This window comes from Mchenga conophoros, linkage group LG9 (genome assembly GCF_057382185.1).
Source record: "Mchenga conophoros isolate Kocher_MC1m ecotype Shallow Benthic linkage group LG9, M_conophoros_male_GT1.1, whole genome shotgun sequence".
Taxonomy (NCBI): domain Eukaryota; kingdom Metazoa; phylum Chordata; class Actinopteri; order Cichliformes; family Cichlidae; genus Mchenga; species Mchenga conophoros.
In genome coordinates this window covers 34,821,987-34,841,123 of record NC_140534.1, presented here as the reverse complement: position 1 = coordinate 34,841,123, position 19,137 = coordinate 34,821,987, and the positions used below count along the sequence as shown (strand labels likewise).

The window sequence follows — 19,137 nt, the reverse complement described above, 5'->3', positions numbered from 1 at the left end:
GCCCAGGGGCCGACGTGAAAGTGCAGATGACCGAAGAACCTCCAGAACCCAAGTACTGACATCATTGTACCTGTACTATGGTCACTGCAGCAGATCTTACTTTCACATAAATACAGCCTCAGATTATTGCACCGTGTGTTTATCATTTAACAAACACTGCAGCCTGTGAAAACCATCCTTACTGCTTCAACAGGAATGAAGTATCACCCAAGTGCTGGTGTTCGAATGCACTTGATCATCATCAGTGTGAGCATCTCAGTAAAAGCAGATGTTTTCACAGTGTGTATGTGTGGAGCTTTCAGGTCTGTCATCCTAACCTGAGAAAGATCTTTTATTTGGAAAACATTAAAGACGGCGTCAGTCCTCCCAGGAGCGAACATCAGACTGTGGAACGCTCAGAGAAGCCCCAAACAACCCAAACGGTCCCAGTCAGCATGTTAAAGGTTAAAGTTCATGACAGCACAATTAGAAGCTTCCTCTCTCTAACAAGAACATGGCAGCATGGCTTAGGTTTGCAAAGCTGCATCTGAACGAAATAAGAACAACGTCCTTCAAACGAGACCAAACGCGGCACAAACACCTCAAACAGCTTCAGCACGCTGGAGGGAGGATGATCTGAGCGCACACCAGCTCGTCTGTGTCCCACAGCTGAAGCTGGGACCAGTCAGCAGCACGAAGGTCCGAGCGCAGCAGCACGAACGCTGCAAACCTCAACGAGGTGAAGCAACGCCGTGAAGACTCGACCAGAAAACAAAGAAAAAATTGAACTAGAATTTTATTGATTTCATATACTTTAACCATAGGATTCAATCACGTTAGCAGTTTTGTTTCTGTTGGGTTTAAGATGGTTAATTCAGTTTGTGCTGCAACTAAAATCTGAGAATTTCTAATGGAAGTTTTGAATGGAGCCAGAGGTCAGCGTGACCTCCGCCCACTGTGGGTGCTACGACATGATCGGGTGGGTCAAGGCCACCTACTGGGTCATGAGCTGTTCAGTGCGAGTCCTCAGAAGTGACGGGAAACCCAGTGTGTGTGAGTGAAAAGAGGAAGTGTGTGTGGCTATAAAGTGATGCTGAAGTCGACTCGATCAGCACCTGATCAGAGACGCAGCAGGACGAGCTCCTCTTCATCAGAGCGGTGAGTGAAGCTCGAGCAGAGGTTGTACCTGCTCCCGCTGCACTGACTTATTTACTTACAGTGTAAATAATAATTATTCATATTTTACATTGGAAATCATTCTTACATTATATTGTTATTATTAGTTTTTCTATTTACATTGTAAATAATTGTCGTCTTTCATTTTAAGTAACAGAAAGATACATAAGAATATATTAAACAATACGATGCTATAAACTCCGTGTTTATTTCTTTCCTGCACTTTTGCTCTCTTTTTCTTTGACCAATCACCCCAGTGTAACCTTTGACCTTTGACAACCATGACTGGTCCAACCGCTGAAACCCAGAAGGGGCGCTACGCCAAGCCGGTAGCCTCACAACAAAATTAACAGTTCATTTTGAATTTAACCGAAAACGAGTGATTGCCTGACTTTTTTTCCTCCAGCTGCCGACCTCCAACCTGTCATATTCAGATGTTGTTCCAGAATTTGAACCTTTTGAAGGCGTTGCTGAATCTGAGGTCACGCCCAGAGCGTTTGCACCTGGTGGAGGTGAGACCCGCTTGCGTCACCTGTCTTACAGCGCACCTGCTCATTTCCAGCCCTGTTGTTTTATGTTAGCACCTCCTTTATCGTGTGGCGGGCCTTGCATTGTCTTGTTGTTGAGTACTCTGCAACACTCTGAAGCGAGGAGCTGTCATGGCTGCCAGTCGATGACCAGCGTCCTCTGCTTTGTCCCCGCCCCCTCAGTGTTGCTGGAGGCACTGAAAATCAACATGTGTCAGGACGTCAACAAGCCGAAGCACTACACCACCGACTACTACATGCAGAACCTGGTGGTGCGCCGTGGTCAGGAGTTCGTCATGCAGGTGACCTTCAACCGCCCGCTGGCTCCGGAGGACGACTTCCACATCGAGTTTACGATTGGTGAGTTTGAACTCTGGGCTTCGATACTCTTCATGTGCCGTAGAGCTTTTAAGGCCTCAAACTTCGTCTGTCCAGTGCTCTCAGATGTTTTTAAGGACACGCTGCACACCACGCTGAGATATGCAATGTTTTCACTGGAAGTCACCTCGTTGGTGCAAAAATACTATTTAACATCAAACTCTGTTATCGTTGGTATTTTTCATAGAGTAAAATAACGAAATTGAAACAAATGTTTGCAAGAGGCTACTGATGCAGTTTAAAATTCCCTTAATTTTTAAACATTTGGTGTCTTTTTACGCTTGCATGATTCGTATGCTTGTTGTGAGACCCCCCTGCCATATTTCAGAGAATCCTCAAAGACCAGTGTGGCTTTGGTTTTGGTATTGTTGGGATTATAGTTTGCCTTAAACTGTATGATGGCAGCTTATCCGTCCTTTTCCAGTTTGGTGAACAGTGAACTGTTTAAGGTTTCCTCCCCACCTGCTCTACCTACCTGAGCATTAACAGCGATCAGGAACTTGTAACCCGGACACCTGCAGATCAGTCCAATCGAGGGATTTTGTTCACACACAGTTTTTAGTATCTCAGGTCATTTTTTCTCATTTTGTTCCTCTGCCTGGTCTGAGTGTTGCTAATTAACATTTTCCTCTAAACTGACACATGTGTGTGTGTGTCGGGGGGGGGGGGGGGGGTGCTCCCTCATTAAGCAATTAGCTGATGAAGAGACGCTCGTTAACAGTCGCCCACTGAGCAATCAGACGGCCGTCAGTTCATTAAGCAGCTTCACATTCGTTTGGCTGCTTAATTAGTACACAGCTCTCCCCACGGCCCGGCCATTAGGAAACACTCCATGTTAAACACACAACTGCAGAGCTGACAGATGTTCACACACATCTGGCCTCAAATACACGAACTGAAGTCTTTAAAATATAAAAATGTAACCTGTTTGACCAGGATTTTATGTATTTTTATGTGTTTATTTTTATTGATGTAAGGTAGAAATAACCAACTCCTAAAAATGTGTTTTTAATAATGGATTGCATTTATATAGCGCTTTTCGGGACGCCTCAAAGCGCTTTACAATGCCACTATTCATTCACACACTGGTGGAGGCAGCTACGGTTGTAGCCACAGCTGCCCTGGGGCAGACTGACAGAAGCCAGGCTGCCATATCGCGCCATCGGCCCCTCTGGCCAACACCAGTAGGCGGTAGGTGAAGTGTCTTGCCCAAGGACACAACGACCGAGACTGTCTGAGCCGGGACTCGAACCGGCAACCTTCCGATTACAAGACGAACTCCCAACTCTTGAGCCACGATCGCCCCAACGTTGTAACGTAAAAACATCCCATTGCATTTTTCTTATTACAATGAGAAATGATGCCACGCCTCTCTTTGGAAATGATTTTTTCACCTGGATAAATAAAGAATTAAAAAATAACTCTTCCATCAGGCTCCGATCCTTCGCCCAATAAGGGCTCCCTGGTGATGGTGACCTTCGGTAACCGTGGCAGCAGTTCGTGGTCAGGCCGGATTCTGCAATCTCAGGGTACATCTGTGATGTTCGGCATCACACCAGATGCCGCCGCCATTGTGGGGAAGTTTCAGGTGTACGTGGCCATCTCCACTGGCATGGGCATGCAGCGCTCAAAGAGGGACCCCACCACTGACCTGTACCTGCTCTTCAACGCCTGGTGTCCAGGTACCATTTCCTCTGCGCTTACTGCCCCCTGCTGGTAGAGTAAAAGTAAAATCATGATCAGAATCAGTGCAGCTTCATCTGCACCTCAGTCTGCCAAAGATAAATGACATACATTTTTCATTGCATAATTTTTCATACATCTCATAGTTACACAAAAGTGACCCTTTATAATAATATCAAAGGTGTGAAATATCTGTCATAGCTCTTCCAGAGTTTGTCAGACGTCCATCATACCTCTGACAAATGTGTCAACGTTTTCAACCAATTGATTCACCTCATCAGGCAAAAACATATCTCAGATCCCACTGTTCGCACTGATGACCTTGTTTACATTTATAATTTATCGTCAAGCCTGTCACGATGATCACTGATCCATTACTTGAGAAAGCAAACTCTCCCTCTGCTTTAAAATGCCCTTTAGTTAAACCACAAATATACTGATTACAGACAAATATCCAACCTCCCGTAATATTTGTACAAATGTAGTGGTTTCTTAAAGAAAGATGGAAACAGTGGTAAGTACAGTCTGGTTATAGAACATTTTAGAGACTGAATGAGGCCTTCAATACGACAGATCATAAAATCCACATTCACCAGCAGGAACAGTGGGTTGTTGATCATCTGTGGAGATTGGGGATCAGTGAGGTTTCTGTGGAGTTCCACAAAGCAGGCGTCTTGATCTGGTACATTTCTTCTTATCCATGCCGCTGCTCAGAAACCTTATAAGACAGCTCAGCATTTGTTACCATAGTTATGTAGATGACACACCGTTGTATTTTTCTGTGGATCTAGATGATAATGAACTCTAGGTCTCTGTGTTTGACTGACATTTACAAATGGATATCACGATGCCTTTGTAGCCAAATGAAAGTTCTTACAGCAAAGCGTTTCTGTTTGCAGACGATCACGTGTTTCTTCCTAATGAAGCAGAAAGACAGGAGTACGTCCTGAATGATGAAGGGATGATCTACCAGGGTTCATCTAGCTCTGTGGTAGACCGTCCATGGACATTTGGGCAGGTAAGTACAAATACTTGATCACATAAAAACAATAAAGTAATTTATTGATTAATTTATCAGCTTATAATTAATTAAAATGCACTCTTTGCAGTTTGAGCGCGGCATTTTGGACGCCTGTATCTTCGTCCTGGATGCGTCTCAGATGCCAATCTACGACCGGGGCAACGTTGTCAAGCTGGTCAGGGTGGGATCTGCCATGGTGAGAATACAGAGCCTGAGTACTGATTAACTGTGTCACCACAGTCATAGCAATGGGAAAACGACCTCAAGTTAGCTATTTGCACTTTTTCAAAGATCAAAATGCAGTTTCACCCTATCTTCTAGATTTAAGGTGCACTTACAGGACAAATAAGTCAATGTTTGACCAAACACTAAAAGAAATAGGGTGAAATATTCAATCTAATGTCTTGATTTTAAGACTTTGTCGTTGCCTTGATGCAAGCAGGTTCTGGGTTTCAGCGGGGTTTTGTTTTCCCCTTGCCTGGTGGGTTTTCTCTGGGTCCCCTGCTCCAGTCTCATACCAGTACATTAAGCTCTTAAACTGCACAAGGTCAAGAAGAACAAATGGGTTTAGGCAGGTCAGGTGGGATTTTCACCACATGCTAAACAAGCATATTGTTACCTTTCAAATCAGGTCGGTTCCTTTTGTTTTGGCCCAACATAAACAGAACTGAACCTAAAGAAGTCACTGGTGAACGTGATAGATTGTACAAGACCGGCTGCTGTAGGGTACAACCGCTCAATGAAAGGTGCAGCAGCAGGACCTTGTGGGGTACCACACCAGAGATGAGAGGTTGAATTCCTTAAAAAAGAGAAGTCAGTTATTTTTTGCTGACCTTTGACCTGCCCGCTCCTGCAGATGAACTCTCAGGATGATAACGGTGTGATGGTTGGGAACTGGAGCAATGACTATTCCATGGGCAAACCCCCGACGTCTTGGACTGGCAGCACCAAAATCCTGCTGCAGTACGCCAACACCGGAGTCCCGGTCTGTTTCGCTCAGTGCTGGGTGTACGCTGGAGTCTTCAACACCTGTAAGCATGTGCTCTGTTTACTTCATCCCGCCTCACCTCCTCAGAATCAGCTGACTTTTAACTGCAGTAACTTCAGCATAAAATGTTACCTTCATTCTGTGAGTACTTTCAGACTTACAGGCCCTCAAACTGCATAGGGTTAGGAACATATTGGGTACTTTTTACTTACTTTTCCAGTAATTTTATAAGCTTCATAACTTCATAGGTTCAGGAGCTTTCAAACGTTACATTTCAGGGCTGAAAAACACATTTAAATACTATTAAAAAATGCAAGCAAATCAATTTTACAATTGCTCCAAGAAAACGATTTTTAAAAGAAAGACAATAAACATTAGAGGAACACTCAGTAATTTTTTAATGTAATTTAATAAGAAAATGATTCTTAGAGGAAGCTAAATATGCATTCTTATGAACTGATAAGCAATATTTTAAAAATATATAGGAACAAGTTACTCCATCATATTTAAATAGAGGAGCCGAGGAGAACATCTCCCTTCTGACTTTACATATATATAGTGTGCCAAAGGCAGAGGAGAGGTGAAGTTGTTCACATCATCTGAGAGTCCCATTTATCAAAGAAGCAAAATTGCAAATGACGAGAACAACGCCACCGACATTGCAATGAAATTTCATTCATTTCTTCGACTGAAGTCAGGGCTCTAAAAACAAAAACATGCATAAACATGCTCATTTATTCCTGATATTATCACAATTATCACAAAATTGAACATGTGACCCTCCCGTCTCCAGATAGCTGACAAGTGCCGGCTAAACAACTACAGCTAGCTATAAGCTAAAATTATGCTAGCTAGCGTTAGGCTCAAGCATCCTAACAATCACACTTTCCTTCGATAAACAGTTTGATAACATTAACAGTTTTTATGAGAGTTTATTCACTAAGTATTGGAGTCCAACAAATTTGCATCCACTTCAAACGAAGTTTAATTAAAGTTTGACTAACAGGAGCTAACAGAGGCTAACAGAGGCTAACAGAGCCAAAAATGGTGGCGCTTACCAACAACTCACCTCACTATTGTTGTCATCTGTCAGTGAGATTCAGTGACTGAGGTTAATACTGGACCTACAGCCTTCCACAGATTGGGAAAAACTCCAGGGCGGATCCAGTTCAAACAATAGTAGAAACACTCTGGGGAACAGTCTAATTGTGATGTTTTTGGTTGCTCCTGGCTGACTAAAACATGTTTGTCCTATAGCAGCAACTGTTGCTTGGATTACACACTTCTTTTGTGAGGAGTAAGAAAACCAAACTCAGCGTACCGATATGCAGCAGTGAAAATTTTTACACGCTCTACCTTTTAAATGTTTTCATCATATGAGATGGGCAGCTGTTTGCCCATCTCAGAAAAGTTATTTGGAAGGTTTTCTTTAAACCTAAATATTGACAGAAGGCTCCTCCTCTTGCTATGATTCCTCCCCGAAATTTCACCTGGATCTCTCCTGTACTTGAAGTTGTGAGGAATCAGAAATGTTGGACAAAAGTAAGAATTTCAACCAACCCCTGTGTGTAACTCAGAAAATATTCATAGAATGAAGGTTAAACTGTATGGCTTTATTAAAAAATTACAAAAGTATTGGTACGAAAAAGAAAAAAAACATCTGTTGATATGAGGGGTCGGTCTGCAACTTTTTCACATTCACATTTAATATCCCTGCTGTTTAGCCATCCATCAAAAAGATCTAAAACAATGACAACAGCAACAAAAACTCTCAGAGAGACCCAACATGACTACAGTGACCACATAACACCTTCATAAAAAGACTCAAACTAAGTGAACTGTCATGCATGTGTAATTACACATGCTGATGATGATTTCTTTTCATAAGTGTTTGGCTCATTACATTTTAGAGTTTACTTGTACTGATCTACTGTACAAAGATATTGATTATGCAACCATTTTATTAGTCTGCACCACAGATCAAATTAGGCTGTGGCTCATTCAAGGCACTGATTGAAATTCTGCAGGAACAAAAACCTGAATAAACAATGTAGCTTTTATATATTTCACATCCTTGCAGTCCTCAGATGCCTTGGCATCCCAGCAAGGGTCATCACCAACTACAATTCAGCTCATGACAACACGGGCAACCTGAAGACTGAACTCATCTTCAATGCTGATGGCACCCCAGACAGACGCAACACCAGGGACTCCATCTGGTACTGTATCATAATTACAATGTTCCTGTGAGCTTGGTTTGGGAAAGACTTCAGTGCTGGACACCTTTTCCCATGTGTTTGAACTCGAGACCAGCGTTGGGAGTGCACTAGCTACACTGCCTCTCTCTGCAGGAACTACCACTGCTGGAACGAGGTGATGATTAAGCGTCCTGATTTGCCGCCCGGGCTGGAAGGATGGCAGGTGGTTGACTCCACGCCTCAGGAGACCAGTGACGGTGAGACAAACAGATGAGCGCACAGATTAAGAAACAACAGTTAAACAGAGAGCTAACAGGTCTGTGCTTGTTCGTAGGCTTTTTCCGCTGTGGTCCAGCACCGGTCATTGCCATTAAGGAGGGTCACGTGTGTTACCCGTTTGACTGCGGCTTTGTGTTCGCTGAGGTTAGCGAAGCATAAAAACCAATGGGACAATATCTGATCAGCACAGAGTTTCACAATATCTTGAAATCGTTTCCTCCAGGTGAACAGTGACGTGGTCTTCCTGAAGAGAGATAAGTACGGGAATCTGACTCCCTTCAGAGTGGACAAGACGTACGTTGGAGAGAAAATTTTAACCAAAGCTGTGGGCTCACAACAACAGAACAACATCACAAACACCTACAAGTACCCTGAAGGTAACAATCACAGGGCATCAAACCCAACAAGCAAACACAATTATAAATAAACTTTTCAGTTTATTAATAAACTGAATCAGCTTTGATGTTTGTGCTTTTTTATTACAGGAAGTGCAGAAGATGAGGCGACCATGGCCCGGGCGGAGGGGTTCGGCTGTGAGAGGGATCACAGTGATGTGCCTGAGGATGACCTGTCTGTCACCCTCATCGTGGAGCCGGTAACACACCTGTCTGCTACCTTCACATTCAAATTGTGCACTTGTAGAGCACAGTTCACTTTATTAGGAACACCCCGCTAATATTGGGTGGGACCCTGTTTGCCCTCAGAGCCTCTAATTATTCATGCAAGGTGCTGGAAAGGTGGCCCATCACACAGTTGCAGCACGTCTGATACATCCCAAAATTGCTCCGTTACACATCTGTTTACTGTGGAGACCATTTAAGTACGATGACAGTGCATGCCACGTGAACGAGGAGCCTTTCTACCAAGGAAGGATCTCCACATTCTGCTTTACTTTGTCTTGTTTAGTCTTAAATAAATCCTTTCAGCCTGAGCCAAAATCGAGGCATTTAAAAGCATAGAAGTCCTGAGGAGACCCAGAACGCATGTGGCTCACTTGGCTCTCTCTTCATCTGCAGTGTGTTATAGGTCAGGATGTGCAGCTGGTAGCGACCTTCAAGAACCAGGGTAAAGTCCTCAGAAACGTGACGGCTCACCTGGACTGTGACATCATCTTCTACACTGGAGTTGTGGCCAGTCACTTCAAAGACATCACCTTCGATGTGACTGTGCTGCCCTACCAGAGTGAGCTCCACCAGAATCTTGTTGTTTTAAAGTCTGAAGATTTGGTGATGAAGGTTTTAGCATTTCTCTCTGTTTTACAGGTTATAGTGTGCCGTTTAAGATCCCAGCTTATGAGTACCAGACCCAGCTGAGCTCTCAGACCTGCCTGCGCTTCATTGTGAGCGGACAGTCTGATAACCTGCATGTGCTTGACTTAAAGGTGCTGGAGCTGCAGACCCCGGACCTCAAAGTGACGGTAAGGCTCACAAAGGCCTAATACATGGCGAGGTTTCTTTCATCAGTCAATTATTTAGAACTGTTAAATATCTCCAACAAAGCGACCAGAAAGTTGGCTTTAAAAGGGGGAGGAGCTAAAAGGATGTACTGAAGGGCTGCAGCGAGGCCCGTGATAAGACAAAGAAGCATTATTTTGAACTGTGATGCATGTAAAGCTGCTCTAGTAGAGTCCAGGAATGAGAATGTGGATCTGGAAATTAGCAGAAGGGGTCCGCTTATATTTGTATGTTTTTCTGTGACAGACTGTGCTGGACACACTTTGTACAGTGACTGTAACTTTGGACTCTTCCTCTAGTTGAACGGGGAGCCTCTGCTGAACCAGGAGATGGGTGTCAAAGTTGAGTTCACCAACAACTTCGGCTTTCCTCTGCGTGGCGTCAATCTATCCCTCGAGGGAGCTGGGCTCATAGGTCCAAAGTCTAAATACTACAGGTAAACACGCCTCGGATGCTGTGTGCACTGACGGCGGGATGTTCTGTGTGTTGAACACTTTACTCTGTGTGATTTTCAGAGAGATTCCTCCTCAGGCTACCATCACCTGGCAGGAGACATTCATCCCTTGGCTGCCTGGACTGCGTCGGATCACGGCGTTGATGGACTGCCAGGAAGTCCGTCAGGTAACCAGCACAACCTGACCTGTAGATTCTCGCCATTAAAACCAGAACGGCTCCAGTTTCCTCCACCCGCCCTCTTACTTCCTTGAAATTGTTAAGTGTGGTTACAGGTTGGTGTCCTCAGAATATCCTCTCAGAGCCTCCAGAGGGCGCCGAGACGCAGTGTTTTATTTTGGTTCAACACATAAAAGACTGATTTGGACCATCAAACACAAGCACTCTGCTACTGCGTGCTGATTGGTCGGATAAGCACTTGAGACGACAGATGTTAGTTAAACCATGCCACTGGGATTTTATTTACCATAATTCTTTCATTTTTTATTTAGCAATTAATCTTATTAGGCATCTGAACGCAGTTTATTTGTTTTTTATTTAAAATATTATCAACAAACTATAATTATAAGCAGGATTCAAACAGCTACAGTAAAACTACAGACTACAAACTTATAAACAGCCGCTCAAAGTAAAACAATGCAAAAAACTCAATCTTAGATGTTAGAATCATAGTGAACTCATATTATTTAGCATTTTGTTAGGTTTTGATTATATTTAAGATAAGATAAGATAGAACTTTATTAATCCCTCGGGTGGGTTCCTCTGGGACATTCGGTTTCCAAAAAAGCACAGCACCGACCGAAGTTACAGTTACAGAATGTTATATATATATATATATACACACACACACACACACACATATAAATACAGAGACAATATAAATAAAATATACGAAGGGGATAAATAGAATAAATAGGAATAAAAATAAAAATACAAGTGAATTGCACATTTCAAGTATTGAGTCTATTTCATTATTTTTTGGATATCCTGCCTCGTGGTGTTTGATATCATGGAAGTGTGAAAGTTTGTAACGACTGTTTTCATGACGAGCTGATCTGTTTGTCTTTACTCAGGTGTCTGGATTTGTTGAGGTCAACATCCCTTACCCTGCAAAGTAATCACCATTTCCACCAATCAGCACCACTTCTGGATGAGTGGGCGGAGCCAAGAAAGAGCACAAGTTACCGCTTTAATGATCGCGTTTACAAATCAGTTTTGAAGTACAAATGTAACTTTTTTTAATTCCACAGATTTCACAGAGGTTTATGCAACTTTTTAAGATCAGAGTTTTTCCACTTCTCTGATATTGAAGCAGCTTTATTTCTTACCATCTATAACTCCGCCTCCTCTGGATGGCTAGAATAAACTACACTTTATGAAAATAACATAACAAATAAGAATCGGAGTTTTCAGTCGCACTTCATTTGGCATATTTGAGAACAGATTTTACAAATCAATGAAACGTAAAATATCTAAAAATATTTTAGATTCAGAAAATATCCATTAAAAGAGATTTATTACATAAAACCTACAAAATGGAGTTCAATATGAGCTTCATGGTTAAACGAGATGTTTGGACCTCATTTCATTACCTTCATAATGTGTTTGAAGTTTGTGTCATTTTCTGTCAGTGGACATTTAAACTTCATCAGAAAAATTAGTCGCCGATTGTTCACAAATGATTTTCTGTCTTGTTATGAACTTTTTGAACAAACAAAACAAGTTTGAAGCTTCAATAATATTTAAAGGAAGAATAAGGTTTTGAGCTTTATCATTAATGACACAAATGAAAAACCAAACTCACTGCAGTGCCCAGTCACCACTAAAATGATCGTTTTCAGGTGATGAATTTCTCCCAAACCTGCACTCTGACACAGGGAAACTCTGTAACCTCGTCTGTTTTTTTACCCTCCTGATTGAAAACCAGTGATTTGACTCTTTGCTTTGTGCTTTGAATGCCTTTTAACAATGCGGATGCTGAATACTAACAATAAAAGCACATTCAAACCCATTCAAGTTGTCCATTAAGATCTTTGTTCACTGGAAATAAACTGAAATGAGACCACAGGAAAGGAACCGCTCGTTTAACTTTAGCAGCTTTTTCTGGTTTCATGACTTCGCTCACGTGTGTGTCCTCTCACACAGCAAACACTTAATCATTGTCCTATCTGTGCTGTGAAAATATAATCCAGTTTCTTTACAGACTCTGCTGTTTATTCTTAGCAAAAGCAGCAAGTTTTAGGTAGAAGATGTTAGATAAAGATCTGCGTGGCCTCTGAGAAACCATCAGATCTGTCAGGTCATGTCTCCAGATAAACATTAAACACTTAACACAGACAGGAAATCTGCCCTTTGGACAAACACTGGCCTCATTATAGCTGCTGCTCTTGTTTGTTATGTAACTACAGGTGTGTAGTACAGCAGACACACCACTAGAAGGAGCTGTTGGCTCTTCGTTTGGCCCCCTGGTCCACAAACCAGCACATGCCGTTCACCTGTATCATTCAGTGGCCTCTTTCTGTAAGAAAAAAAGGAAACAATATTTCTTCATCCTTGCATCCGTGTTGTTGTTATAAGGACGTTTTCTAGCAGCTGCTTTGAGCTTTGTTATACTGACAAAATGAGAAGTGGTTCGATGGCGTGTTATTGATCTGCGTGGGTTTATAAAGAACTTCTGCTGAACTTCCAGAAACCCGCTGCAAATGAAGACGTCCACTGCTGCTGTGTCAGCTCACATCAGCCTCATCAGTGATAAGACATACAGACTGTCCCTGTGATGTTCTGCTGTATTTTCTGTATGTCATGTGTGTAACAGCTCAGAGAGCAGTGTATACGCTGCATATCAGCATGATGATAACAAAGCTCACGTGAAGTGTCAGCAAAATACTGACAGTGCAAATCATCCCTGTGTCCTGTGCAGAAGTGCTTAAACCTGCATTTGCCACCAGATGGCAAAAGCTGTGGTTATAGAAGCACTTCTGACCTGGAAGAAGCCTACATCTTCACCTCTGTGAACGGTTTCCTGCTCAGTGTGTGCACTCACTAACTCATTTTGGGTCACACTAAATAAAAACTTAAATCTAGTTTATACATTTTGGGTATGCCACGTGTCAAAAAGAGGATTACCTGTGGTATAAACCACCAGGTATCGTCGCAGCAGTTATGTCCTTCTTTCCTAACCTCTGTGGGTCTTACAGCTAGCTGGGGATGATATAGGCACCTTCGCTGGTGTGATTAGGCAAAGGATCAATACGGGGTCCACGACCCTCGTAGGGACACTCCCAGTAGAGCTTAAAAGTGTGGGACTCTCCACCAATCGCTCTTAAAACTAAAGAGAAGCTTCTTGGATGAGAGGCGAAACGTCTTCAAGAAAAGTAAAGAAATCCAGACACGTTTCTTTCCAAACTTCTGAGACAGCCATCAGTTGCTAAAGAAAAGAACTGTGTCCCAAATGGTTGGCAGTGGTCCCTGAAGCATGCAGAAAAGCTTTGGTTGGTACCAGATTAACAAAGCTGCCTGTAGTTTTTCATGTTTGTCTGCAAATACTCGCTAACTTTTAGCTGAGCAGTATTAGAAGTGGAAAACGTGTGAAACAAAGGGAAAATAAAGGAGGTTTGCCTTCAAATTAAAATTGGAATCATTTTGGATGCAGCCCTCAGGCATAACTTTCACTTCCCTTACTGTCAGAGGGTGACGGGACAGTGTTTGTAGAAAGGTCTGGCAATTCCATTCAAGCAGGGACTGCAGCAGTAGGCTAGCTACTAAAGTAAAAACAAGGAAGTTTTTGTCAGCCACTCGAGGAATACTCTTCTTTTCCCAGTGCAACCAGCAGTAGTCTGATTGTTTCACACCAGTCTTCAGGCCTGTGTGGAGGTTATCAGGTGATCCTACTTTGACACCATGATTTTCACGTATCCAAAATTGTGAATGCGTTAACATCTGGCGATTAGTGGCAGTGTGTCTGAAAACACTTCAATACAATTAGTTTTGTATCATTACCTTATTTACTAATGGATAAATCAATATATTTGGACATTAAATTAAAGTTAGCGTCCTTAAAATCACCACGGCTGGTGAGGAAATTATGCTAGCCAACTAGCATTTTGAATAGCAATTAAAGTAGCAACCAAAATACAGTTAACCAGGTAGCTGTAAATTAGCTATGCTGCATGAATCTGTTACTCGTTTAATTTCGTTCTGCTTGGTGCACTTCATAAAACGAACCTTTACCTTTGGCTAATTTTAGCTAAAGGCAACTTTAGTTGGTGAGTATATAGAGTTTCACTCTGCGGCCACATAACAGAAATCACTAATCAAGATGAAGACGGTGGCACGGTGGTTAGCACTGTTGCCGCACAGCAAGAAGGTCCTGAGTTCAATTCCACCACCAGGCCGGGGTCTTTCTGTGTGGAGTTTGCATGTTCTCCCCGTGTTTGCGTGGGTTCCCTCCGGGTACTCCGGCTTCCTCCCACCATCCAAAGACATGCAGCTTGTGGGGATAGGTTAATAGGATAATCCAAATTGCCACTAGGTGTGAATGAATGTGAGTGCGAATGGTTGTCTGTCCCTGTGTGTTGGCCCTGCGACAGACTGGCGACCTGTCCAGGGTGTACCCCGCCCCTCGCCCTATGACAGCTGGGATAGGCTCCAGCGCCCCCCGCGACCCTGAAAAGGATAAGCGGATGGATGGATGGATGGAAGATGAAGACATGTTCATGGCTATAAGAAGTTTGCAGAAAATCTTTATCAGTTTTAAATCAGCTATAAATGAATTGTGTAACCATGATGTGTGTGTGTGTGTGTGTGTGTGTGAGAGAAGACTTTTCATCACTAGTTAAGTTCAAGACATCATTTAAGTTTAGAGAGCTACAAATGAATGCGTGTGTCCTCTGATTATTGATCTGAGATGGTTTTTTAATCTAACATGACGACATGCGATATGCTGTATCTCATGTAGTGATATAAACACAAGTGAGTTCTGGTGTTTGTGGAGGACCTGAAAATCTTTACACATCACACATTACTCCTGAAAACGTTTGTTTGTTTGTTTTAGCTTCAGTGCTAGTGATGAATGTAGGCCATTGTACTTTTAAGTCATGTAAACACAGGTCGTGACACACCCTACCCCCAACTCTGACAGCAACAGGTGAGCAGTCGTCATAGTAACTGTATCTAAAGTATCAGCATCACAAAACTGGTTGGTCCAGATCAGGCTGACACACAAACACACACGTTGGTTCATCTATACTTTAGAGGACTTGACACTGTCACAGTTACATTTCCCAACCTGAAGCCAAAACTGACTTTGAAATTTAACCCTTTAGCTTCTCTCTAGTGTTCTTCTCTCTTTTACCGAATTTCCCGGAGGAACCCACCCGAGGGATTAATAAAGTTTTATCTAATCTCTCTAATCTAGTGTGCAGGCCAGTGTAAAGTTTTTACACTGTCGTACAATGAATGATTTTATCTAAAATGAGAGGTTAAAGGAGACTGAAGAAAGTATTATTAATACAGAAGAACCAAGTATTATAGTCCCTCTTGTGCCCACGCAAGGCTTCAAAAGCGAATCAATCTGTATAGACTCTCCTGTTTAAATGTCTACATTTAATGCAGAAATGATCATATTTACACCCTTTAATAGTCATTTATGCTAACTAAGTAATCACCTCATGCTAACTATCACTGCAAGCTATCACCTCATGCTAAACTGAATTTCCCAGAGGAACCCAAGTTTCATCTAATCTAATCTCTAATCTATCACTGCAAACTATCACCTCATGCTAACTAACTTAGCATGAGGTGTTGTCCAGGTTTCAAACGTGCATGCTGACATTGCTGAAAATGCCAGGCTAATGCTAACACAAAATGGTGTTTGAGCAGTCAGTTGGTGTTTACAGCTAGTTTTCCCATTCACAGCAACAGTTAGTACAGACTTTAACTTTCCTTTCATGGTCTAGTAAGTTTAACATTAAAAGTGCTTCCAGTGTTGGTCCACTAAGTAATTCTCTGGGATGGTTGGCTTTGTCCATCCCAGTTTTGGTGTAATTAATCTGTTTCCCTGCAGTTCTTAGCACCTATCTATGTTGCTAATCAAGCTAGTTGTCATTAGCTGTGGTGCTCTTGCTTCTCTAACTGTAAAGTACAAAACAGTGATGGCTAATTGCTAAACTTGAAGTTTAAAATGGATTTGTTGAGCTAACAGTAGCCACCAATGTTCCCTCTAAGCTGCGCAATTGCGCACTGTTGGCATGGTCTCTGCGCAGAGAAAATCTGCGTTGCGCACACAAAAAAAATTCTAACCTGAATTGAGATTAAAGTAAATATGTGCCGACACCGCTGTTTTAGCGAGCAAAGCAGCGTGGCCGATGTGGAGTGAAGCCACGTTAATGACAACGTGTACAACCATTGGAGATGTGAGCAGGACAGACGGAAGAATTAATGGAAATAGTGTGGACTTTATATCAGTTTTTAAATTGTGTTGATCGGCCACGTAAAACCAGAGTTATGATAAAAAAATCTGCAATATTTGGTTTTCTTCCTGAATACTGTCGTTGTTTATATTTACTGCGGGAAGAAACGGTAAAAACTGTGTTTTATAAGGAAAACGCTCGAAAGCCTGTGAGCAGAGACGAAGCCAAAACACTCCCCACCCTTTCCCATTGGTCGAAAATGTACCATGTCAACCAATCAAAACATGGCATTTAGTTGTTAAGTAACGGATTTTGGAGTTCAAGTTATTTTTACTTCCAATAGTGTTAACATACTACACAGGTCATGAACAAGATTTTTTTAAAGATTTTCATTGTAAGTGGGCTAAAGCAGCTCATTAAACTTAGTCTAACAGAAATGTAAATGCTGTAATTTGATTATTTTAATAAACATGTAACTTGGATGATTCAACGCTGGCGTGACCACAGTGCACACGTCTAATGTCGCTCACAGTGTCCAAGGGTTCGCTCAGGGAGTTTGTGTGTTCGCTCAGACACATGAAACATTAGAGGTAACATTGGTAGCCACATCCTTGTTTTACATACTGTTGCTAGCTTAGATCCAAATGTGATCACTTCAGGATTAAATAATCATCATGGTGAAATCAGCCTCTCAGGCTTACATAGACTGATTGCACAGAGGCCCAAACAGGCCACAGTGGTGAGTTAAGAGTTATAGAGCAACAGCAGCTTGTAATCCTGGGTTTGCAGCTTTTAAGGTGCTAATAGCTACATTTGCATGACACAGACTGTAGATTGGGTCATTGAGCCGCTTGTTTCACATGTAAACAAACTGTTGGTGCCGGCATCCTGCAGAAAACTCAGGTAACATGAGAGCTCAGGACAAAAGCAGAATCAATGGGTGAATATTTATATGTATTTCCATATTTATAAAGTATATTTGGGTGTGTTTTGTGTTTGTGTGGGTGGCTGCTGTGCTTTCACAGGTGATGTGATGCTTTTAAGAGAAATGAGTTTGTCAGTCTGCCGGAGATGCACGCAGTAGACTCTCTGCGGCAGAGCAGGGCAGGCCTCGAGCTGCAAGGCAAACAACTGTTACCTACAAATCATCCGTCACTATTGGAAACCGGTTTTTCACCCCCTCCTCCCTCCTCGCTCCCTGCTTTCTCCCCTCCACACCTCCTCCCTCTCTCCCTCTCCGACTGCAGACCACATGTCTGAGCTTCATGTTGTTGGAGTTTCTTTGCGTCTGCAGTCGTTTCTCTGCTGCGAAGTGAGCGTGTGCGACATGTGTTTGTTGCGCAGCCGGTTGGGAAACAGTGTGAGACGGAGCAGCATGTGCTTGTCATCCCCCCACACTGCCAACAGGTGTTGGCTTCATGTGACTGCCAGCCTGCCTGTCCGGACAACGCTCCAATGAAGAAAGAGGAGGAGGAGGAGGAGGAAGAGGAGTGTGTAAAGTTTCATCAACAACAACTGTGTCAGCTCGCAGTGGCTGTGCAGCTCAGATCTCCTCTCTCCGGCTGCTCGGTCGAGCAGGGATGCCTCTCCTCCTCCTCCTCTCGCGCTCCGCTGGATGAATGGATGAATCCAGCCTTTTGTTGGCGATGGTTCGTTCCTTGGCAACAGCTCCATGGTTACAGTCCAATAAATAACATCACAGTCCTCGTCTGCGTCCCTGCATTTCAGGCCGGGATGCAGAAGCAGAGTTCAACTTTGTTCTTCTTTTATTTTCATCCTACAAAAAACAGTTAAAGAACAAAAGTGATTCAATGTTTCTCTTATTTGATGAAACCTGAGGGGAAATTTAACTCATTCAGAAGCTTTGATATTTTTACAAAGTTGGCAGCAAATCTGGACAAACATGATGCAAATTAAAGCAGAGATGAAGACAGCGAGCCGATGCACCGTAGGATCCTGACCGGGTTCATCAGCAGCTACGCAGTTAAAGTTTAACTTCCAGGGGAACAAAAGCTCTTTACAATCAATTTTTGGCCCAAAATGTTTTCACTGGTGGTTCTTCACATACCGTTTTTATTCAATAGACAGTGTGCTTAAAGTTAAAATGACAACTACAAGATAATGTTGGTCTTCCACTGAAGGGAAGCAATGGTTCCCCTGTTCAGTATCCCACTTTAACATGTTAGCTTACAAACATCTGTTAATCAGCACTAAATGCATAACAACAGAGGCAGTCGGCGGTTCAGGTTCTTCTGTTAATACAGTTTGTTAAATGTCTGATATTAATGTTAAATGTAGTCAAATTAGCTTTAAATAAAAGCTTTGTTTTTGCTAGCGTAATCAAAGTGTGGCTCCTTTGGGTGGGTCCAGTTTCATCTGGTTCAGTATCTGCTTGTGCTAAAAAAAAAAAACCCACTAAACTATCTCGTAACTATCACATGAATAATGGCTGCATCTATCTAACCAGGCTAGCTTAATGTGCTGTATCTTTAACATGTGCAGAGATACAACTCTCAAACACAAAATTAAATAAAATCATTTAACAGCTAGCCCATGTTAACTTCCTTTACAAGATAAACTGCCCCAGCTGT

General features: G+C 42.5%; 1 protein-coding gene across 1 annotated transcript; it reads left to right on the top strand.

Moving 5' to 3' along the window:
- The first annotated feature begins 1,038 nt into the window (after positions 1 to 1,038).
- LOC146567775 (coagulation factor XIII A chain-like) lies at positions 1,039 to 12,057 on the top strand. Its single transcript, XM_085285994.1, has 18 exons — positions 1,039 to 1,137; positions 1,413 to 1,484; positions 1,562 to 1,667; positions 1,866 to 2,042; positions 3,494 to 3,742; positions 4,643 to 4,761; positions 4,853 to 4,960; positions 5,621 to 5,795; positions 7,833 to 7,971; positions 8,104 to 8,207; positions 8,285 to 8,373; positions 8,453 to 8,606; positions 8,715 to 8,824; positions 9,246 to 9,411; positions 9,492 to 9,646; positions 9,983 to 10,119; positions 10,199 to 10,304; positions 11,210 to 12,057. The coding sequence occupies exons 2-18, from the start codon at positions 1,437 to 1,439 to the stop codon at positions 11,252 to 11,254; spliced, it is 2,187 nt and encodes a 728-aa protein (XP_085142120.1). The 5' UTR covers positions 1,039 to 1,137; positions 1,413 to 1,436; the 3' UTR covers positions 11,255 to 12,057.
- Positions 12,058 to 19,137: the final 7,080 nt, after the last annotated feature.